This window comes from Dermacentor andersoni, chromosome 7, assembly GCF_023375885.2.
Source record: "Dermacentor andersoni chromosome 7, qqDerAnde1_hic_scaffold, whole genome shotgun sequence".
In the NCBI taxonomy this organism is placed as follows: Eukaryota; Metazoa; Arthropoda; class Arachnida; order Ixodida; family Ixodidae; genus Dermacentor; species Dermacentor andersoni.
Genome location: NC_092820.1, coordinates 125,371,479 through 125,394,857, shown reverse-complemented (window position 1 = coordinate 125,394,857; position 23,379 = coordinate 125,371,479). Strand labels below are relative to the sequence as shown.

The window sequence follows — 23,379 nt, the reverse complement described above, 5'->3', positions numbered from 1 at the left end:
CAACTTCGCTGGTCATCCACCTTAACAGAGTGGAATGGCACTGAATTTGTAAACATGGTATTCGCGCTTCCATAAACAGAACGGTGATTGCAACAAACTTTGGGAATTCAAGGCGCAATCGCACAGCTTCTCTTTCTAATAAAACCAGAGGCTGAATTTTATAAGCTGGGCTGCCGGTAAACAAGACACACCCAAATTTCATGGTGGGTCGGACATACGTTTTATATATCATAATTAATGTATGTCTTCGCAACCCATATCGCCAGTTACTTATCTTACGCAACCATCCCACGGCACGAGTTGTCTTAGACGCGACTTTTTCAATGTGGCTTTTCCATTTTAGTGTCTCATCATACGTGATTCCCATGTATTTAAAAGAATTCATCCTGGGGAATGAACTCTTGACGATGCATGAGTGTGTACAGACGTTCACAGACATATGTATATTATCAATCCAAGTTTTAAAGGTACACAAGTAATTTTGTAGCGATGGATAAAGTCAATGTGGATCATCATTGCATGCGAAAGAAAGCGATGTCATCCGCATAAACGTATACATAAATGTTCTCGAGCAAAGGAATGGAGCTTAAAAATATAATAAAGCAGTAGATAACGCTGGCCCTTGTGGTACCCCGCTCTTCTGCTTACACTTAGACGATGAAAATGCGCTCTGAAAACAGTAGAATTCTCTTTTCCTTTAAAAATTCTGACACCCATGCCGTGATGTATTTCGGAAACCTGTAATTCTCTAGTCGCTTTATGCTTCACCAGTAGCGCTGACGTGAAACAAGGTGTGGTTAACACATTGGAGGAGATTTCGAAGTAGGTGTGAAAACCTGGCTTGACTAACGTTGTCTAGGCTTGGAAGAAACGGCAGAACATGTGCATTTCACTTAGTGGGAAGCGTGTAGAAAGGGTCAAAATACCTATGAATAATTTTCGAAGATTTGAGAGCGTCAATATGAACATTTACTACACCCTACGTATTTGGCTCGCACGTACCGTGATAGGCAGTATCATGTGCAGATCGCGAAAGTTTACTTACAGTTTCAACAAAGCATTTTACTATGTCCTTTTAAGTACACCGCACACGTCATTACCCATCGACTCGGCCTCAACACCGTAACATCGAATCAGTACAGAGAAAGTTACATTAACATGAAAAGATGCACAACCTGTATAGCACAGCCACTCCTAGAATCAATCTTTCAGTATATGCGTCAGAGAACCGTGTTTCTATTAGTAAACAGTAAATGGAAGCATTCGTCTTTCAAAAAGCGGTGAAAAACATTTTGAGAGATTGAAGATGTATGAGACAGTAGACATCCGAGAAACATTTTGTTTAACGTTTTTCTTTCTTTTGCTCCACTATGACTTGTCCAACCTAGACAGGCCAAACTCGCAATAACGTCTACTCTGTCACGCAGTTGATCGCAACAGAACAGCAACACAGAAGAGATCAACATTCAAGCACGCAAATTTGCGTAGCTTCACACTACGTGGCTAAGCCTGTCGCTATACTATATGCAGAGTTGGTCATAAACGCCGTACGATCTCTATGCGCGCCATGCAAAGAATCTCTCTCACTCCGCGACTCGTTCAGAGGTGGACCGAATACGAGAATGTCCGTAAACGCTTTCCGCGAGAGGGCGTTGGTGTCGCGTTCTTGGTAAAGTTCTTGGGCGTTGGTGTCGCGCTCGCTGCTGCTGCCGCCGTTGTCGCCATCACCACCGCTCGCTTCGTCGTCGTCGACGACTACGTCCTTGCTTCGCCTCGTTTCCGCGAGACCTGGAGAGGTCGGGAATGTTTTCGGGGCGGAGGTAGGCGTCGAAATTGCTACGCGATTCGCGGTTTCGCTGTTCCACCGCGGAAATCGCCACCTCGCACTGGCGGGTGAGAGCGGCAGCCTCTCTTTCAACAGCGTCGGCTTCTTCGCCCTTCGTCGAAGCGTGCGCTGCGTTCCGCGACGTTCACGCGTCGCCGCCGGCGTGGACGACGCGAGTCCCTTGTCGTCGTCCCCGGTTACTTGCACGTCGTCCCCGACGTCGGTGTCGATTTGGAGCTTCGCAGAACTGTTCGCACGACAAAAAAAAATAAATTGTTAATATAAAAACAACGCGTTTGCGCTGTATACGGGGGCGATAATTTTTCAAGCTAGCTTTGCGGAATTTTTCGTTAAATCGTTTGCGACTGATAGCATAATTATAATCCTTATTGCGCTGGATTATTCGAAGATGCGGACATTACTAGCTCGAGAAATCGAAACACATGTTTAACTCATTAACAAAAATTCACTAATTAACTTATTAATCGATTACTTTACAGCACATACTGCAATTTACGGATTGTAGCCAGTGGTTTTGCAAGATGTATCCGCTTGAAATTAAATTTGCAGGATGACACCTGTTTCCAGATATTGTTTCCCGAAGTGTGGGACGAAATGCGCGGGCGTCCCAGTTACTTTTGCGCTTCATTGCATAAACAGCGTTTTGTTAAAAAAAAACTAAGTGGAACAATAGCGCATTTTTACGGTGAGTTTGATGGCCCGTATATCCAAACTGGCGTCATTCTGCAAAACAATTCCAAGTGCATACGCCTTGCAAACTCGTCGACTACAATTCGCAAATTTCAATGTGTGCCGCAAGGTAACCATTTCGAAATATAATTAGTTAATTCTTAGTAATTAAATGAATGAGTGTTTCGATTTCTTGTACAAGTACTGTCCGCCTCTATGAGCAATCCAGCTCAAGGACTAGAATTATGTTGTCTGCAACAGGCTATTTTTAAAAGTCCGTAAATTTTAAAAATGATCAGCCTGTATGTTCTATACGTGCGTCCCAGCTAACGTGAGCGAAGCTGCTCGAAGAAAACAACGATTTGAAGAAACGCAACGCAAGATATAATTTTAATATCTACGATGAAAGCTCTGACGATAGAACACCGTAGGTCTTAAAATCGTATCTTGCACCATGTTTTCTAAAATCTTTTTTTTTTTTTTTTTGAACAGCTGAGCTAACGTTAAATGGGACACCCTATATAGGGTGTACATTTGTGATGCGATGCACCGAGTACAACTGAGTAAAACTCATATGCGCAAGGAGGACAGAGCGTGAATTACCCACTTGGCAGTTTGCGTCACGTCGTCCTTGTCCGGTGTAGTCCTGTCGTGATTATCATTTTTCATCCAGCCGTGCTCAGAGCATGCCAAAGTTAACGAACAACACCTAGTGCAACTTGTCGCTTTGCGCAGCACAGACCACGTTAAAAAATAACGATGTCTTCCGCATGGTTAAAACCAACTGCATTTTGTTAGCGAGCTCCTGGATAAGCTTCCAGTATTTGTGTTCCTAGGGTGTGCTTGACGTGCTTGATGCGATGTGCTATAATGTGTTTTTATGATGTATTTATATAGTCACACAGCCTAATGCGTTTCACAACCTCTCTTCGTGGTTCTCGACGCGTTGGGCTCCATGAATATACGGCGGAGAATCGACAGCAGTTTCGCTAAATCCGAAATTTCGTAAAATAGAGTTTCCTTAAATCGAGGAAGAACGGTACAGACGATTTCCTTTCGAATTCACACTCACCGCCACTTTTTGGGTTATTCACATGAACAGGCCCCCAAGATGTGCACACTATAACATCACGTTTAGTGCACAGCGATATCGCATTAACATAGTCACGAAACACCAAACACGTCGCTATATACAACCGTCGTCACCCGCACGAATCAACTGCAGTGCCCGGCATTTCGTTGTTACGGGTTGGAAAAACCGCATCGGGAACATCGGGAAAACGGCAGCGCCGTAAGCCCTTCTGTTATAACATAACATTCCACACTCACACGATGGTTTCGTTGGTGCCGTTGGCGACCAGCGGAGGATCCTGGTTCCTGGAGTCGTCGTTCGTGGGCAGCAGCGTTAGCACGACGAAGGCGGCCGCCAGGACGACCACGAAGACGAACAGGGCGGCGGCGGCCACGGCGCCCAGCTTCTTGGCCGACTCCCAGCCCGGTGGCGGCGGACGGGGCAGGTCGCGCGTCTTGAAGTCCTCCAGCACCATGTAGCCGTTCTCGACGCCGTACCTGCATGCAGCACGCGCGCGCGGTGGAGCAAGGCAGACGTTGCAGCAGCAGCAGCCGCAGAATTTCCGGCGAGGATTACTATAGAGGAAAATAAACTCTAGTGTTAGTATTATACAGGAGCACCGCACTCTTAGGCAAAGTTTACACCCTTTGGGGTGTATCTCTCCGCACAACGATAATCGTAATCTGCCTTGCTTGCGTTTCCTTTCTTGAAAACGCCGCGCCCGCTACTTTCCTGTCGGGAATGCTACGTCATGCTGATAACGCGCATGCCGTTCGTTACTGGAAAGTACCGGGCTCGCCGCGTTAAAGAAAGGAAATGCGGACAAGACAGATGACGATCATTGTTGTGTGGCAAAAGGGTGTAATTTTGCTCGACACTCTTAAAACGGTTGCGCCCTTTGGGGTGTATATTTGTCCCACAACAATAATCGTCATCTGCCTTGCTTGCGTTTCCTTTCTTGAAACTCGGCGCTCGCTACTTTCCTGTCGAGAATGCTGCGTCACACTGATAACGCGCGTGCCGTTCGTGACTGGGAAGTACCGGGGTCGCAGCGTTAAAGAAAGGAAACGCGGGCAAGACAGATGACGATTATCGTTGTGGGACAAGATACGCCCCAAAGGGTGTAAATTTTTCTAAGAGTGTAGAGTGTGCAAGTATACGGCGCTTCATCCAGCATAGGGATTATATAAGGCTGTAGATTGATTTTCCTATACACTTCGTCGACCTGACCTAGAACAGCTTTGTAGCTTTGTGAATCGATCATTTTCAACAAAAAGCATGGCGTTGTAAGTGCAACAATTCGAAATGATTACGCGTATGCGCAGAGTCTAAAGTTGTCGTGCTGTAGTTAAGGAAAGCATGGGCTCGCCAAGAATTCAGAAAGGTAAAGCGTAGTAAATAAAACGTTGCAAGTAATTTCGATGCCCGGCGGGGACACGTTCTTTTGAATCATTTGTCGAGTAGATCGAGCTCACGTGATACCGACGGGTTCGAGTCGATTCAAAAGTCTATAGGTGAGAACGCCGGCTCTCCGAGTCGACTCCCTCGCGTCGGTTTCAGTTAAGCGGAGGCGTAGACGCGAGAAACCTTGTAGTGCAACGCTACCTGCCGGGACTTTACGTGCTCACAGGTGAGGCCACGTTGAGCCCAGCAGCAACATGTGTCAACCTGTCAAGAATGCCGCCCGCATGCTTACAAATCTCGCTTGCTGCAAGAACTTGACGATGCGAGACCCTATTATAGGGGGTTGACGACATTCCTTTCATTTGGCATTATTTTTTGCCATTCCTTGATAGTATTGGCAGGTATCAAGCCTAGGTTATCGCTGGTATCGGCTACTCGCTGCGTCGGGCGAGAAGAAATTAATAGAATCGAAGGAAAATAATCATTACATAAGACATTCCTCTTTATAGGCGTTGGTCATCGCTATCAGCCCGTCATTAGCAGCGGCAGCAACCTAACTTATATACCCTGCAAGACCAAGGCCTCTTCGAGTGATCTCCAAAGCATCTGAGGCGTATTACTAAAGTTCTTCAATCCGTGTTAAAGAAAAAGCCCTTACACTAGATTTCCTCGTAAGGGTGAATTCCGGTCAATCCGGATGCCAGACAACTTACTAGCAAAAGTGATAGGCCAATGGCATAGAGCTCTTGCGAAAGCAAAGCTTCGTGAATTCGGCCTTTTTTTTCCCTACCTGCGTGTTCTTTAATTGCCATTGGCCTGAAGCTTTTCCCTAATAAGTCCAGCACGATGATTGGTTGGAATTGGTATTTACGAACAATTCTAACGTGAATGCAGTTTGCGAATACGTGCCCGCATTCCAAAAAAAAAAGATAAGTTCTTAAGCTAGATAAAGTGTTCACATTAGCAGATGCCAACCGATTGTGGTGTCGTACGTGTTATTCTCGTATAGGGCGCATCGGTCAATTACAAACAACACTTACAAACTAAAAGCTTTGAATTTTTCCCCTGCGCCCGTGACCACCAAAAGTTCACATGCTAGAATTTTTCGTAAGAAAAAAAATTGAGCCAATTCTGATGTTTTATATATTAAAAAAAGTCGCTTGACCAATGGCACAAAGCACTCACGAACAAATCGCTTTATGAATGCGACCCCTTCATGGTTACCGGCGCAGGAGGCATTCAAACACTAAAATTTTCGGACCGATTACAAATGTCAAGCATTAGGAGGGAAACTGGCTTTCAAATCTATTACTGAATATTTTGTCTTTGATTTCGTGAATACGGTGGAACAATATAATCATTTATTTTGGACAAATGTGTGCAAGTAACACGCGTAAGATCGCGCTTTATTTCAGTTTTTAAAATACACTGCAAAATGGCACCTCCACGAGATTCGCGCTCAGACGAGCCAGTGATTTATCCCGAAGAGCCGTTTGCACGTAGATCCTGAATGCAATTCAATTCACTTTCACTATACGTCATGCCTTGCCCTGAAAAGACAGAGGCTAAAGGCTGCAGCTCATAGCAGGGGCCTCTGCCTCCCTCAGTTTGCTACATATGTAATACAAAAATATCACAAAGATAATTTTCACACACACTCACATTCTGCAATATGAGAAGTGATTTTGGTAATTTTTCTTCACAAATTTAAAGAAATCATTTGTTGATAAATTTCGGAAGGAATGTGAAACCATTTTTTTTTTTCACATGACGAAAAGTAATGTAAATATTTTTTTTCTTGAAATATATGTGCAACAGACACGATGTACAACACACTCAATAATGCAGAAATTCAAATCAGAATAACCTGTCAAAACAGCTACATATTCAAAAACAAATCATAGCAACAAACGAAAAATTAAAGGCAACCTATTCACAATTATAACAGAATACAGTAGTAACTCATACAATTTTCCATAAAGAAAAGCTCGAAAACACACAGAAATTATCAGTCTAACCTCGGTAGTTATAAAATACATCTTGAACTCATTATTCCTTCAGACTTGTTCAGGATGTTTGTAATTTGATAACGTTATGTCTATTACAATGTGATAATTGTGTACACAATACAAAGCATTCGGTACATAACGGTTTCTATTGGCTTGCACAATGGATGGTCCACGTCGATTATGACAATGGTACGAACGCACCAAACACAGCAGCTGAGAAACACCACTTTTTTTTTTCGAATACGCTAAGTTTCACGTGATCGTTTTTTCAAGCCGCCATGCGAATGTGGCGAATTCGCGACTGCACACGTTGTAAGCTTTTCCGATGTCGTTGACACGAAAAACTCATGACACTCGTCACCCGTTGTCGTGAGCTTGTTTGCATTTTCTTTCTTTTTTTTCAAAAATATAGACAAGCTGCAGCGAAGTGCGCTTCCATTGTCGATCAGCGATGTTCTGAAATTTCGCTCCCAACTTTGACAAGTATACAGCCGGGGACAAAAGTTCGTGAACCGCGCATGCCGCGAAAGCACAAGAATTTCGACGCAATCAGTGGGCACAACCAGAAACTGAGCGATGCACTAACCATCGAATATAAAGGAACGTCTGAAAGGACCATGCTCTCTTTCTTTAATAAGTTGTGCAGCAAGCAAGAACCCAACGACTTTATGGCTCTATGACTTTATGAATCTGTTATGAATGTCCATCACCGCGAATGGTTGGCGCGCCTGCTCTTACGAACTATTCTTGTGTGAGAACTTTTTTTTCAGGAATGCGGGACCAAGGCCCGCACTCACGAAAGACTCTTACGCTAGAATTGTTTGTAAAACTAAAGCCAATCTTGATGCTAGACATATTATTGGTGATTGCGGTGGGCCAATGGCAATAGGAACTTACGAACGAGTATATTTGTGCTCCACAAAGTTTCTCGATCGCATGTGCGTTGGCCGGCAGCCTTCACTTAGCAGTAGGTTCAGCATCAGGACTGGCTGCAGCTTTTCTCTCGCGAACTAGTCCAAAGTGTATCACAAAAAACGTCCCTACGCAAGAATGGTTCGTAGGAGAAATTTTCAATCCATCCAATCCGCATTCACAAAATATGTTCATAAGAGCATTTTCAACACCATCCTAACGATGGACATATCACCAGGGAAGGCGGTCGGTCACTGGCGAAGAGCCCTTACAAACAGAAAGCTTCGTTGATTCGATGCGCCAAATTCCCAAAACTTCACAAAGCGACGGATTACGAAAAAAAAAAAGTGTGCACGGGACCTGGGCAACACGGTGCCTTCCTGAGCCTTCGGAGGCTCGAAGAACTCGTGCATGCGCTCGGGTACAATCGACATGCTTGACCGGATGTACGCCGATGAAGCCTGCTGCAACAAAGAGAGAGATAGAGAGAGAGAGAGAGAAAGAGGAGATAGGCGCTAAGCGAAAAGCTGAGGCAGTTTCCCAAATGCTGACATTTCTTAAATGAACAATTCGTGCATTGGTTCCATTCATGCATTCGTTCGCTCGTTCATTTCTCAATCAAAGAAATATTGGCTTGCGCCTGAGTTTGTGGGGTACACATTTGCAAGTGAAATTCCAACAGAGAGAAAGAGAGAGAGAGAGAAAAGCTTACGTAATAAAGTAGCGATATTTTCAGGGTTTCTCGGTCCAGATTCCCGCTGGCGAATTTTGTCAAAGCGGACTCACTGAAGCTCGCCACGTACGCACAAGTGGTCTTCCGCTAGGGTGGCTTGAGTCAGTCTCCCGGTGTTGGAGGGGGGGAGGGGTTAGAGCGTCTTATGACACAAGGAAAAGAAGATGCATGACAGGCCCGGTGCACAGGCGGCACAGCGTTTAATAATACTTTCTACGCATAGCACATACTAGAACCATCATTCCAGTTGCACGCCGTTAATCCGTTTCTCAAAGTAGAAATGGAAATTCTACCTTCGCACGGCTTATCTATTATATCGGTTATCGGTTAACGCCTTGACAATCGGAGACAAAAATGTCTCCTTTAAACTGTCCGCTCTGCTCTATACAAGGTGGACCTTATTTTCTTTTTTTTGGTTAACAGGACCCGTATTCAGAAAATCCCTTAGGCTAGAATTATTCGTACGAGGAAATGCCGACCAACAACCTTGATACTTGACATACTTGACAAGGTGTCCGATCAATGGCACAGGGCATTCACGAACAAAAATTGTGAATTCGGCCACATCAATTTTTCGAAAATCGCTGTGGCTTATAGATCAAATCTCCGCAATGAGGTGAATAACTCAAAGAGGCGGTGATTACTTGCAGAAAAATAAAGAAAGGAAATTACTTCATTGACAGACAATAAATTTCACTAAGCAGCCTTAGTAGCACTATTTGCCCACTGGAGGCCTTGCGAGTACATCTATCTATCTATCTATCTATCTATCTATCTATCTATCTATCTATCTATCTATCTATCTATCTATCTATCTATCTATCTATCTATCTATCTATCTATCTATCTAGCCTCTTGTGTCGACCCAACACTTTTAAAACAGTTGCCCCCTTTGGGGTGTATATTTGTCCCTCAATATAATCGTTATCTGCCTTGCTAGCGTTTCCTTTCTTGAAAACGCTGCGTTCGCTACTTTCCTGTCGAGAATGATATGCCACGCTGATAACGCGCAAGCCGTTCGTGATCTGAAAGTACCGAGCTCGCAGCGTTAAAGAAATGCGGCAAGACAGATGACGATTTCGTCGGACAAGATACGCCGCAAAGGATGCAAATTTTTTTAAAGAGTGAGTTGTTTAAGAGTGAGTGAGTGGCCTAAGTTGTTTGCCATCTTGGCCCGCAATGCATGTACCCGTGGTCGTGATGCCGTCTTAGCAGTTCAGTCGTCGTCATTGTAGCTTCGTTTTTTTTTACTCTCGTCGGCGGCCGTCATCACACCTGCATAGAACCAGTGACCCAAGTTGTCTAACAGATTGGGTCACTAGGTATGCCGTCGTTATGCCGTCGTGGTCATTGCATCTCCATCATCTCAGCTTTGTCATCCCATTCTTGTCATGCCACTGTCGTCGCGTCATCGTCGCCATACAGTCGTCGTGCATCTGTTGTCACACCGTCCTCGTAATGTCGTCGTGGTCATTCAATTTTCGTCACTCTATCTTCGGGATCTGTCTCTTGCCGTGCCGTCGTCGCCATGCCACCGTCGTCATACACTTGTAATCACTCCATTGTCATCTGCCACTTACCATTGTCATCTACCATACCATCGTCGTTTTTCTTCATCGTCATACATATATGTCGTCATGCATTCGTTGACATTCCCTCGTCGTAATACCATCGCGGCTGTTTCATCGTCGTCGTTCCAACTTCGTCATTCGGCTCTTGTCATGTCATATATCGTCGTCACGTTTGTCAGCGTCATACCATTGTCCTCGTGCCGTCATCGTCCCGCTGTCGCTCGACTGTCGTAATCACTTGAGAAACGCCATCTATTTTCTTCATGTCGAGCTCGTCGTCAAACCGGCTTCGTCGTTCCATCTACGTCATTCATCCTTCGCCATATTATCGTAATCATGCTCTGGTCGTTCAGTCGTGATTATCCCGCCATCGTCCTCATTGCAACGTCGTCAGACAGTCCGATCCATCCATTTTCATACCATCGCCGTCGTGCCATCGGGATAATGCCGTCGTCGTCGTTCCAGCTTCCTTCTTCCGGTTGTCGTCATACCATCGTGGTCCTCCCATTTTCGTCGTGCTGCAGTCGTCAGGCTGTCGTCGTCATACCGTTCTCATCCAATCAGAATCGTCGTCTCATTGTCGTCGTGCCATTGTGGACATACCGCCTTTGTCCTCCCGTCGGCGCCATTGCTTCCATTCCGTCACAGCGTCGTTGTCATACAGTCGTCGCCATGCCATCGTGCTCACGGGCGACCTTGACAAGTGAGTGCCGTAGCAAAGTGGGTCGATACCGGAGGCAGGGTATGCCGCACGTGGCCGAGGCAACGGAAGTTTAAGGAAGACTGCTACGGATTTTAACTAAACGGTACTTCAGCGATGCTGTGTGTCGGGTAAATTGCTCGAATGCTAATAGCATCACCGCCGACAGTCATCGTGAGGTGGGTTCCGCCGTAATTTTTTTTACCCAATTATATTAAGGCGCACATTGCAATTTACGAATTGAAGCCGGAGAGTTCTCAAGGCACATCCACTTGTACCGAATTTCGAAGGTATAGCGCCAGTTTTTAGATAAGCACCATCAAACTTGCTGTAAAAAATGCAGTATTGCTCATTTTGCCTTTCTTTTCTTTTTTTAACGAAACGCGTCGTTATGCGTTGAAGCAGATGAATAACTCGAACGCCAACGTATTCCGTCGCACGGTTCGGGGCCGCGCATCTCTCGATGTGCGTAAACCATGCGAACTCGCCGGCTGCAATTCGTGAATTGCGATACGCGTGCCGTAAGGCATTTGGTTCAAAAGTTAATTAGCTAAATTTTGGCAAATAATATAATAACGCATTTCAATTGGTCGCGCAAATAATATGTCCTCCACTTGAAATAATTCAGCGCAAGCTGTATAACTGTGCCACATGCGACAAGCGGTTTTCTTTTTTTTTTTTTTTTTCTATAGAGACTTAAAGAACCTTCTATGTGCCGAAGTGATTATTAAATATCTGTTTGCTTGCGCACCGGCTGTGTCGGGCGTCTTCTTTTCTTGGTGTCCGTGCCAGTGCTCTTTCCAAAATATAAATGCGTTTTCAGTGGATCGAATGCTTTCCTGCCAAAGTATAACAGACTCGCAAAGACTTTCCCGCAAGGATACGAGTAGCAATGACTATCGCTGTGTTGTGTTCACGCGGATTTGTGCATACATGGATGTTTCCGAAAAATGCGTGCGAAAAAAACGCTTCGAATTCAGAAAAAAAAATGGTAATTTACCCATCCATTACTTCAACGTTGCTTTTACGCACAGCGCACCTCAGCGCTATGACCTCAGACTTCTGCGTGACCAAGCATGACCACGCGCATGACTATGTGCATGTAAACGAGTACGAGATGTGCCGGGGAGTTCCCAAACCAGTACATGCATATAAACCCAGAAAAAAAAGCGCGTCAATTCAGCGTTGCAACTGAGTGTAAGTTGCCTGCTGCACTGGCTGGTGTCAACACTGACGAGTCTATAGCTGAGCGGGAGGGAGGTTGTCTGGGTGAGGTCAACTCGCCTGCACGTTGTGTGTAGGAAGCCCGGACCCCCTATATATAGTCAAGTCGCATGTAAACGCGGTCGCGTCTTCTCGACTCCGTCTTTCGTTATGATCCGAGGCAGGCAAAAAAAAAGAACTGAGTTCACGAAAAGGATATCGGGTCAGACTGTCTTGAGAGCCCGGCTTTTTGACTCAACCAACTCGTATACAGAGTTAGCGCAAACGAACCTCGTGTGGTTGCATACAAACCTCGTCTCGCTACGCTATTGATTATCACGGCGAATTCATCTATGAAAAAAAAAGGGGGGAAAGGCGACAGAGACAGTTAAGACTGTTTACATGTTGGAATGCGAAAGCATTATAATCCCTTTCGTGAAACGTTTTCTTTTTTTTTTCGCTCGTTCCTCGACCGCGCAAACGCTCGCATGCGTCTTATCTGCGCCTCGGCCTGTGACCTCGGTAAGGCCAAATCATAACGCCCCAAGCGTCTGAACGCGCTCGCTTGGCCGCGAGTTTACCACTCGAAGGACCGCTCAGCTGCGTTCAATAGGACATTAATGCTTTTAATGATTAATGCCAATCATTGACCCTTCAAGCGTAACCCCCACCGAAATAGTGGAAATGAAGCTGCATGTGAGTCATACCTGTTTCTTCATGCTCCAGAAGGTAGCGCCATTTTAAAGCTTTTTGAAAGGGCTTTAAAGGTTGGCCAATATATCAGCAATTGTTTTATAAGGCAAGAACCAGCAGTTGTTTTATAAGGCAAGAACAACCTGTTCCATTTTCTCTTTATATGACAGCTTTCCCTGTGGCATCAAACAGGTGAGGCAACTTGTATGTGTGTGTGTGTGTGTGTGTGTGTGTGTGTGTGTGTGTGTGTGTGTGTGTGTGTGTGTGTGTGTGTGTGTGTGTGTGTGTGTGTGTGTGTGTGTGTGTGTGTGTGTGTGTGTGTGTGTGTGTGTGTGTGTGTGTGTGTGTGTGTGTGTGTGTGTGTGTGTGTGTGTGTGTGTGTGTGTGTGTGTGTGTGTGTGTGTGTGTGTGTGTGTGTGTGTGTGTGTGTGTGTGTGTGTGTGTGTGTGTGTGTGTGTGTGTGTGTGTGTGTGTGTGTGTGTGTGTGTGTGTGTGTGTGTGTGTGTGTGTGTGTGTGTGTGTGTGTGTGTGTGTGTGTGTGTGTGTGTGTGTGTGTGTGTGTGTGTGTGTGTGTGTGTGTGTGTGTGTGTGTGTGTGTGTGTGTGTGTGTGTGTGTGTGTGTGTGTGTGTGTGTGTGTGTGTGTGTGTGTGTGTGTGACACACACACACACACGATGCATACGATGCATGACGTGCGTGCGACTAGACACGATGCGACGCAGGAGAGGTTTCAGAGAAGGTGTCACCAACCAGTGCAACCGTTAACTATAACTTGCCTTCGCAAGTAAGGTTTTGGATAGTTACACACCTGGGAGTTGCACACACAGCACACAACCGGATTTGGGCAACCGGTTTCGCGAACTAGTATGACAAGTGAAAATGAGCTCCCGACTTACCCTTTGGCGGGACTACGTCCAGAGGGACCCGTTGAGGAGCTCTTCAGCCACGTTGCCGCTTGGAACCGCGAGAAAATACCGCGACACGATAGCAGCAGAGCACAGTGAAGGGACGATCATGTGGGAGACAACTTCTTCTCCTTCTTCTTCTCAAGCTTTCAAAGATATTGCGGTTACCCACGGCGCGGGCTTGATGGTGACGACGATGCCTCCAGACAATGGCAGAGAGAGTGTGTGATTGTGAAGAGGAAGAGGCGCTATTTTCTGCAGCCCATTAGGGAGCACGACTCAAGCCTTGGGGAAGGGAAGGGGGACATAGAGACGAAAAAAAAAACGAGAAGAGAGAGAAGGTCGAGGCAATTGCAAAGCTCAGTACCGTTAGGTACCGCTATCAGCGGTAGCCATGCAGCGCATAAACTCACCATGGGTACCGGTAGTAGGAGAGGGAAAAGATGTATTCTGTACAAAGAAAATTTATTAACAGCGAAAGAAAACTCGCTCGTCTTGCTCTGACGAGTGGTAGTCTGATCGCTTAAGTCTGCTGTCTCGCAAAAGCAAAGTAAAAAAATTACGTGGGGAAACAAATAAAGAATTTAGGAAAGGAAATCTCACAGGTATTACACACACGCGCACACGCACGCGCACGCACACACACACACACACACACACACACACACACGCACACACACACACACACACACACACACACACACACACACACACACTCACTGTATAAAAGAATAAAAGAAAAAGCGTTAATCTCACGCGCGAATTCTAGAAATCGTGTTTTTAGGTTTTGAATTTTTAAGAATCTTAGAAAGGTGAAAGAAATTGTGAGGTATGTGGAAGAGATTCATTAAAATAGGGGAAAAAATAATCTGAGTATCTCCAAGCGACCGCAACCAACATTACCTTGGTTCTGTCCAGCTAGGGGACATTTGCATATTTTTAAATCCTGGTGCACGACGGTTGGGACACTGGGACACCCTGTATATACCGGGTGTTTCAACAAACACTTCCAACTTTTTTTATTGCCTGTGGCAAATAGCACAATTCCAGTCCATGAGCTGGTCTAATCAAACAGGGCGGACATTACTTGCACGAAAAACTGAAATGCATAATCGGCTTAATAACAAAAATTCACTCATTAAGTTTTAATTAATTATCTTATGGCACATATTGCAATTTACAAATTCTAGCCGGGGAGTTCGCATAGCAGAACCACTTGGAACGAATCCTGAGGATGGCACCAGCTTCGAGGTATTTATTCCTGAACTTTGCGAAGAAATGCATTGGCTTTCCAGTTATTTTTGTGCTTCAATGCATAAAATCATGTCTTGTTAAGAAAGTAAGTGCAACGACAGTGCGTCTTTACCGCAAGTTTGACGGCGCATGTCTCTTAAATGGTGTCATCCACGCATTTATTTCCAAGTGAATGTGCGTTGCAGTCTCACGCGCTAGAATTTGTAAATTGCAATATGTGCCGTAAGGTAATTAAGTAACATTTCATTGGTGGATTGTTGTTAATTATTTGATTATTGATTCCGACTTTTCTTTTTCCAAGTAATGTCCGCCTCTTCGAGTAGACCAGCCCATGGACTATAGTTATGCTATCTGCCACAGGCAAGCTGAAAAAAAATTTTTGTGAAAGTTCGCTGAGGCACCCGGTATTTATCGCGGACCTATTTACCTTGATATATATAGATACTGTGTTCTCTTTTTTTTTTTTTTTTTTTGCGGAGGCCATCACAGACGGCTCGGCAAAGATTCCTATGGCATAAATTCAGTGTCGAGGCTCCAAGGGCAGTACAATACGACTGCATATAAAACTCAACTTGAGAAATGTAAGAAGCGGTTGTTTCCCTTGAGTGCAAAACCAGCAGCTGAATTTAAATAAAGAAGGAGGGGATCAATCGATTGTAATTCATTACAAATATAGCAAGGAGGAGGAGATAGCGCCATACCATAGCAGCTTGCGATTGCAGGAGGAAAAGGTGGAACAAACTTTTATTGAAACCATCAGTTTAGTTCGCTGGGCCAAGGCCTCCCACGTGGGGACGTCGAGGTTTTGCATCTTCGCCGCCTCGCAGGCTTGTTGCAAATGCACAACCATTTTTTTTTTTTGTCACCTTGTTCGGCTCAGATGCCCTAGGTTCATTGAGCGATCTCCTAATTGTGGTATACTGTCAGGTACCTTGTTGGTAAGACTTGCTCTGCCAAGTGGCTCCTTTAGTATAATCACGTGTTGACTAGTCGCTGAAGTCTTATTTCTTCAACAAGATGACTAGCGATTGTAACGGTGACAAACGCGCAATTCTGCCTTCTGCCACTGCTATAGGAAGCGTGCTTTAGCAAAAATATTTTGTCTAGCATCCCTTATTGGTCCGCAATATAAGACAGTCGTCGACAGAAAGACGCGATGTAGAAGTTGTCTGTGGTTCCAACTACGCGGTAACCACCAGGACGTAATCACGTTCGGTCGCCCACGCAAAGCTGCGCGCGCGTGCAGGGACAAAACACGTGTTATCGCGAAATATATGAGCCCTGTAATAACATGCGCATGTCGAAGCACCACAAACGACGCAGACCGTCGCTCTGCATCTGTGAAACCGGCCGAGCGAATCGACCACGTGCAACAGACCAAAAAAACAAAACGAAACTGGCAGATTCCATAGCGCTCACACGCACTTACACAGTCGGTAAGTCGCCGAGCGACCTGAGTCACAGCAATTTTAGTTACGTGCCTCAAAAAAAGGACAGGCGCGTTGAGCGAGTGACAACATCCAAGTAAGAGGAACCGCCGGTGACGACACCTAGCGGAGGATCCTGTTCGCGTGGCTCCCAAAGTTCTTTTTTTCTGCACGCTTAGGAGCCGCGCCATAATGACGCCCATACACAAAGACCTTCACGCGTGGGTGAACAAAGTGAAAGCATCCAGGCGGCGAAAGCACACGCCGACGATGCCGGGCAGAATACGAAAGGGCGGAAACGTTCTCCCACCGCGTGCTTCCTGCGTTCTGGGTGGTGCGTCAGCACCGTGCGTGTAAACCTTTCGTCGACCCGGTCCCAGAGCAGTGCAAAATACGGTAGCGAAGCAGCTTCGTGCTCCAAAAACAACCGTGCCAGGCTATTTCTAAAGTTTGTCACCGCGACTGTACACCTTCGGACTTTAAGTTGTCGTCTGCTGAATACGCCGCAGAGAGACGTAGGCAGTTCGTCTGCCACTGGGAGAATCGTTAGTTTTCCTGCCGGCACTGCTCCTGGACTTTTTAAGGTCACAAACATGGCCATGATTGCGGCTGGTCTGGTGATCCTTCTAGTCTGCTTCGTTGCGGGAACGACCGGTGAGGAGATGGACGGTGCGTGAGTGCTTCTTCGAAGTCTCTGTTATGCTATGCTCGCCGACATTTTCTTTCTGTGGTTCTCATTGCGACGCGTCCTGAATTTGCGATCAGCAACATTTGCGGCATATAAAAAATACACGCTTTCACTCACCTGAACGTACTGCATCACGAAGGGCTTACTGCGAAAATTATGTGTCTAAACGCTTCTTTTTTTAGTTTTGAGATAAGTGAAAGATATCGCGTAGATAGGGATAAAATGACAGGTATAGCATATATATTCTAAAAGAAAGAGAGGCAGGTACAAGAAGTCTAACATTTATTGGAAACAGAATGGCTACATGCAACATTTAACTGGGCCGAAACCTTGTTTAAGGGGAGTTTTCAGGTAGTGCCGACAAAAACTGTAAGTCTCTCCAGAAGTTCACATAAAGGATTTGCGAGAAGTGTAATGGCATCATTACTCTGGATCACATGCTTTGGCAGTGTCCTGTGACTTTCACAGACTGTGACAAGGAGAGAGATTGGTGGCAGCGAGTCCTACACAGTGGAGGTCTTTTTGATCAAGTACAGGCCGTCCAGAAGGCCCATGATACGGCGGTAAGGTTAAACCTTACTGTCCCGACGTGGGAGCCGCCTGCGTCAACCTAAGGGTTGATCTTCAGGACATTAAATAAAGTTCATCATACCATACCATACCATAAAGGAATCCGCGTTTATGCTAAAATAATTCGCGTTAAATAAGTTGTCCTGGTGGTGCAGTGGCGTTGACGTTGCCGAGGGCGCGGGATCGAATCCCCGCAGCGGCGGCAGCATTTCTATGGGGGCGAAATGCAAAAAAACACCCGTGCACCATGCACGCATGGGTACACGTTAAAAAACCCCAGGTGGTCAAAATTTATCCGGAGCCCCCCACTACGGCGTACATCATAATCGCATTGTGGTTCTGGCACGTAACACTCCTTAACTAACATTAAGAGGGAAAAAATGAAGTTGGGCAGGTAGGTAATGTAATGCACCGAACAGATAACCGGTGGTCTACTAGAGTTATAGGATGAGTGCCAAGGGCAAGAAAGCGCATTCGAGGAGGCCAGAGAAGTAGGTAGTTCGATGAAACTAAGAAATTTGCAGGCACAAGTTGAAATCAGCTATAACTTAAGACAAGGGTAATTGGAGATCCCTGGAAGAGGCCTTCGTCCTAAACAGTGGACACAAAAAAGTAGGTTTCCGCTGCTGCTGATGGTGATTATGACACCCCCTATGCGATGAGTCACGTGTCTAAATATAGCCGACGCACTTGAGCCGTAGGTCAGATTTTGACGGCCGGTGATCGTGCTCGCCGCTATCTTTGTGAGCTGAGTGTGCCTCGTATTTTTTTTTTTTTTTTTCTGGGCGCTAGTTCGTCCACTGGAAAGCTAGATTCGTGGGCAGGATGACATAGCAAATGTGCTTTGTCATCGAACTGGTGCTTCACCCTCACCCTACACCCTGACAATTATCCGCAAATTCTCTCTCCGTGAAAAACTCTCCCAGCGAAGTAAAACAGTGTTACTGCGTTGCGCTGACGTGACAAAGCACATCTGCTATGACCGAATTTACCGACTATTACTGACACCAGTTATTTGGGTCCACAAGGCCAGTTTGAAATGTATAAATTGTTAACTATACATATTTATAACGATTCCCGTACACTTCCAATATAACCTGTGCTGTAAGTTTGTAACTTGAGAAGGTATATGCGATCAGTTTATTCGCGAATGGATTGCTTTGTTTGTTTGTTTGTTTGTTTTTCTTGCAATTTACGTCCGCCTGGCAGGTAGTTCACCTGTAGCGACACGATCTGAGTAACTTTTTAGCTACATTTTATTGGTAAACGTTAAAACAACACTGCCGTTTATTGACTCGGAAAGCCGCGCTGGATCCGCGTTAGACGGAGTCCCTGACAGGTTGTTTTGAACAAAAAGCGCCGAAGCGTGCATCCGCAATGTTTCGCGTTTTTCTAGCTTCTCTTCCAGCTTTGACGAAAACAACAAGTAACGCGCAGCCTCTGTCAAAAAAGAAAAGCAAATCCACTATATTCACGACCGCGGCTGACTCCGGAAATACTTGTTGTCCTCCCTGTTGCATATTCGTATACTGCTCAACAGCTCGCCAGAAGGAAGGCGAAGTCGCATGCATGCACCTTCAGAAGCTGACGCGGCTTAATGCAACCACTGCACTACTCAGCAATTTTCTTCTTCTTTTCTCTTTCAGAAACTGAAGCAAATGAACTCTGGAGATTTACGAACGAAAGCCACGATCCGGTATAGGGCGCGTCACTGGTGTGGGACACCGGGTTGTAGAAAATTTGACCACCTGGGATTCTTTAACGTGCGCACAATACCACACGACCATTCCTGCGTTTCTCCCGGGCCCCGTCGAAATGGCGGCCGCATCGAGGTCAGCAGCACGACGCTACAACCACCGGGCTACCATGACCTGTTTCAACTTCCTTAGTGGCTTTCGTTTACTGCTGTTGCTGGTTACTTGTATTTACTGCAACAGTTTGTTTGCTTGGCGCGTGCGTGTGTGCATGCGTGCGTGTGTACAGCGATAGCTGTTATGGGCTCACTCCCCTATTGTTTTCATGTTAGCCGGTGGCGCCAGTGCTCGTCGGTTACCGTCGCAAGAATCTCAAAGTGATCTTCAAAAAAAAAGAAAAAGTTTACAAATAAACGCGCACAAGCGCCAATTTTCATCCTGCCGTTGCTGGGTCACCACCAACGTGCTCAGGCAACAAAGAATGGGCTTAGAACGACAGAAAGCTGAGCTAGTTGGTAAGGATCTATTCTTGTGTCCTGTCTGCACGCCTCACCTCTTTTTTTGCATAAAGAATGGGCGCTGTGCGTCCTGGAGTGCGTTCGGCGCGATCAAGTTTTGACGTAGTAGCTTAGCGCGAATAAAACCACAGACACAAGAAAGACGGACAAGGACAAGCGCTTGTCCTTGTCCGTCTTTCTTGTGTCTGTGGTTTATATTCGCGCTAAGCTACTACTTCAAATATGGACGACCAACTAGCCCAACAGTCAACTCTTGTAGAAGTTTTGATGAGTTCCACACGCAGTTAAAGGGGCAGGACACCGAAGAGAAACACTTACTCATGTCCGGAACTGATTGAATCAGTTCAGTCCCATTGCATTAAAAGATTTGCGTCTTCTTTTTTTTTTTTTTCTGCCCCTGCTCATGAGTGCTTCGTACGTATACGTCGCACTGCCGTGAAGGTCCTACCAAGGCCCACCGTCCAGTGCTAGAGGAATGTGACTAAGCGCGCAGTAGCATCGTACTCCCAACGCCTGGGAGCACGAGAAAAGAAAAGCTCTCTCTCACGTTACAAAGAAAGCAACAACTCAAGGAAATTTAGATAGAATAGAATCACTTACAGTTAATTATCCATGCCCGTTCCAGGTCCCTCGGCGTGCCCCCCGCCCGACCCCAAGTGCGACTGCGAGCCGACTAAAGACGACAACGGATGCCTGCTTTGCATGTGTCACGAACGCGTTCCACCGGCACAATGCCCGCAGGTGAGACTATCGTGACGGACAGGGGCGTTTTGTAGATTACAGCACTATGCGCTGTGTATCAGGAAACACTTCCAAAAATACTTAAAGGTTGCCTGTGGCAGATAGCGCAAGTCTAGTTCATGAGCTGCTGTATACTCGAAGCGACGGACACTACTTACACACACACACAAAAAAAAAATTGATACGCATAACCGACTGATTATGGAGAATTCGCTAAGTTTTTTAACAAATTACCCATACTGTCCCATACCGCATTCCACAAATTCTAGCTGTTGAGTTCGCAAGGCATATATATCCACTTGGAACTAATTCCCAGGATGACACCAGCTTCGAGATACTGATTTCCGAACTTTTGTACGCCGGTGCATTTCTCCGCAGCGAGGCAATTTTAGTGCTGGGGAAAATCTCGGAACCTGCCAGGTTTGACTCTTTGGTGCCTTAATTAGATGTCAATGTTGTTCTCATTTACCAGCAAACAGTTATAACTGTAGACCTGAATAGGGGCTGACGAAATCTGAGACATTATGGCGAGCATGGAAGCTTTGCCATTCATCATTCGTTTCTGCACCTTTTCGTGCTTATCAACAGCTTCCTCTTGTGGTAGCGGTGACCGTTTTGCTGTCGCGGAAGTCTAATTTACCAACACATGTATTAACTTACTATTATTCTATATATAGCGTCCTTTTATATGCAACTAGGGTGCCGTTGCAGTCGTTGACTTTGGGACCCTCGTCTGCATACTATCTCTTGTATAAACATTGTTATTTAATGGATAATAAACTGAAACCGAAATCTTGAGGAAGCATTAAAGAGGAACGCTAAATCAATTTAGTCTGAAAGAGTACATTCTCCGAGAACTTCATTATCGTTAATATCGCGGTAATGGGATGATTGCTAAGAAAAAAAATTAACGCTAAGGTTTTTGTTTCTTTTTTCAATTTCGCGCCGAAACTCCAGTGCCGGTACGTCAACGTGCCGACACAGGTTCCGAAGTATATTCTCGCGTTTGGGTCGTTGCGACGCAATAATTATCGAACCTTGCCAAGTTCACTCGCCTGGATCCTTTAGAATATTGTGCAGCCCCAATAAAATTAATTGGGCCCAAACAAACACCGTCGAAATCCGTGACGTCGCAGCAAGCTGGTGCAGTAGCTTCGAGACGGCGTCGCCACCAGTCTTTCGCTTTCGCGCCTTTTCTGGCTTACTAAGCCTTTTTCACGGTAATAGTATTTTTTTTTTTCAGTTCTCTCCATTTCTTTTTGTATAATTTACTACAAAGCTCGAGTAATTCTAAATACGTGGGAATGGAGAAATCATTTTTCTCGGCAAGCACTTTACCGACGTTGGTAATATTTGTTGTATTTAAAAGGTTAAAATCTAGTGACTGTATGCAGCAGATTTTTCATTTAGGCGGTCATCTATTTAACAAAGAAGTGTTAAAAATTGCAAAAGTCATCTGCCACCAAAGTTTTCAATTCTCTAACTCAGTAATAAAGATGTCACAGTTCTGTAACCTGCAGCTGTTATTAGGACACCCAAAGCGAACTATACATTGCTGTATTATACCACGGCCGCTCGGTCAACACGTTTTGATCGAGCGGCCGTAATTACAAATTAAACGCTGTTCTGAAATACACGGGTGTTTTATGAGTAGGACTTATGCGAACTCTCGTAAACTTTTGTAACAATTTCATGTAAGCTGTAAATTCAGAACAATTTGCGCAAGCTGTAAATTCACTCGTATGCGCTCAGAAGCATTCAATGTCCCTTCTGGTGGCAGCAGTCTATTGCAACATAACTGCACATAATTCAATGGGTGGTTCTTCCTGTTCCAGGTAAAATGTCCAGTACAGATTGACAACAGCGAGTGTTCCGTGGAGATGCGAGACGGGTGCAGAGTCTGCAACTGCGCTTCGGTCGATGCATCATCAACCTAGAGTTGCCGGACCGAGCCTAGTTATTCAGCCATACACGTCTGCCTTTGAAAACAAAGCATGCGGATGTTTTGAGCCGTGTCTACAAATTTCCTGCAGATATTTTTTTTTTTTTTTGCACCAAGAAACATGTGGCACTGCATATTGTCCTATTTCTTTTTCTGTTCTTCTTCCTTCAACGATAATTTGGAGCAGGATTCCCAAGTTAATTCGGTATCAGCAAGCTTTCAGACGAGCTGGAAATGGAAGGAGGACACACACCCATATGCAGAACGAGGAAACTCTCACCACTGATTTAGCGCATGCGATCGTGCTTCAAGTAAGCATATTTTCTGTTTGCACTTTGAAGGTTGTTTAGGAACAAGCCCCACACCATAAGCAAAGGGGAAACACAACAGCACCGAGGGGTACGGGAACTATTTAATGGACAGGCAAAATGCGAATAGGAGAGTATTAAGCAGAACAAATATCTTACGAGGCCCGAATTCACGATTTCACTCTGCTGTGTACCCGGTCGCCAACATAAGCCCCAACCTATGTGAAGAATCCCAAATCACTTTTAAATTACGTGAATCAGCCACGAGAGGAACGAAAGCAAGGAGGAAGAAAGAAGTGTAACGAGAGAGCGTCACGTGATAAAATTGAAGCCAGAAAATGTCGACCAAACACGTACGAGATCCCGTCGAGGTAGGTTTTGCTGCAGTTGGCACCCGTTCTCTAAGACAACTATAAATGCAGATACAACACTAGCTCGTTCCAGCAACGATAATAAATGCATACGTTGCAATAAACCACCGAAGTTGCACTAGCACACTGGGGCACATGTGAGCTGTTGG

At 45.4% G+C, this 23,379-nt stretch overlaps 1 protein-coding gene across 2 annotated transcripts; it reads right to left on the bottom strand.

Annotated features, from left to right (window-relative positions):
* Positions 1-472: 472 nt before the first annotated feature.
* LOC129385545 (uncharacterized) lies at positions 473-20,547 on the bottom strand. 2 transcript variants are annotated; one of them, XM_072289324.1, is made up of 4 exons: positions 20,469-20,547; positions 13,709-13,917; positions 3,845-4,084; positions 473-2,072 (listed from the first exon to the last, which is right to left on the bottom strand). In XM_072289324.1, exons 3-4 carry the CDS (start codon positions 4,060-4,062, stop codon positions 1,496-1,498), a joined length of 795 nt encoding a protein of 264 aa, XP_072145425.1. In that variant the 5' UTR covers positions 4,063-4,084; positions 13,709-13,917; positions 20,469-20,547; the 3' UTR covers positions 473-1,495. The 2 variants fall into 2 exon arrangements, with proteins under 2 accessions (XP_072145425.1, XP_054928165.2); XM_055072190.2 differs by lacking the exons at positions 13,709-13,917; positions 20,469-20,547 and adding an exon at positions 8,273-8,368.
* Positions 20,548-23,379: the final 2,832 nt, after the last annotated feature.

Excerpts from the sequence above, each read along its gene's own strand:
- LOC129385545 (XM_055072190.2), bottom strand. The coding sequence starts at position 8,346 with ATGTCGATTGTACCCGAGCGCATGCACGAGTTCTTCGAGCCTCCGAAG. Across the intron at positions 4,085-8,272 it reads GAAGGCACCGTGTTGCCCAG|GTACGGCGTCGAGAACGGCT; the intron begins GTCCCGTGCACA and ends TGCTGCATGCAG. Across the intron at positions 2,073-3,844 it reads GGCACCAACGAAACCATCGT|TTCTGCGAAGCTCCAAATCG; the intron begins GTGAGTGTGGAA and ends TCGTGCGAACAG.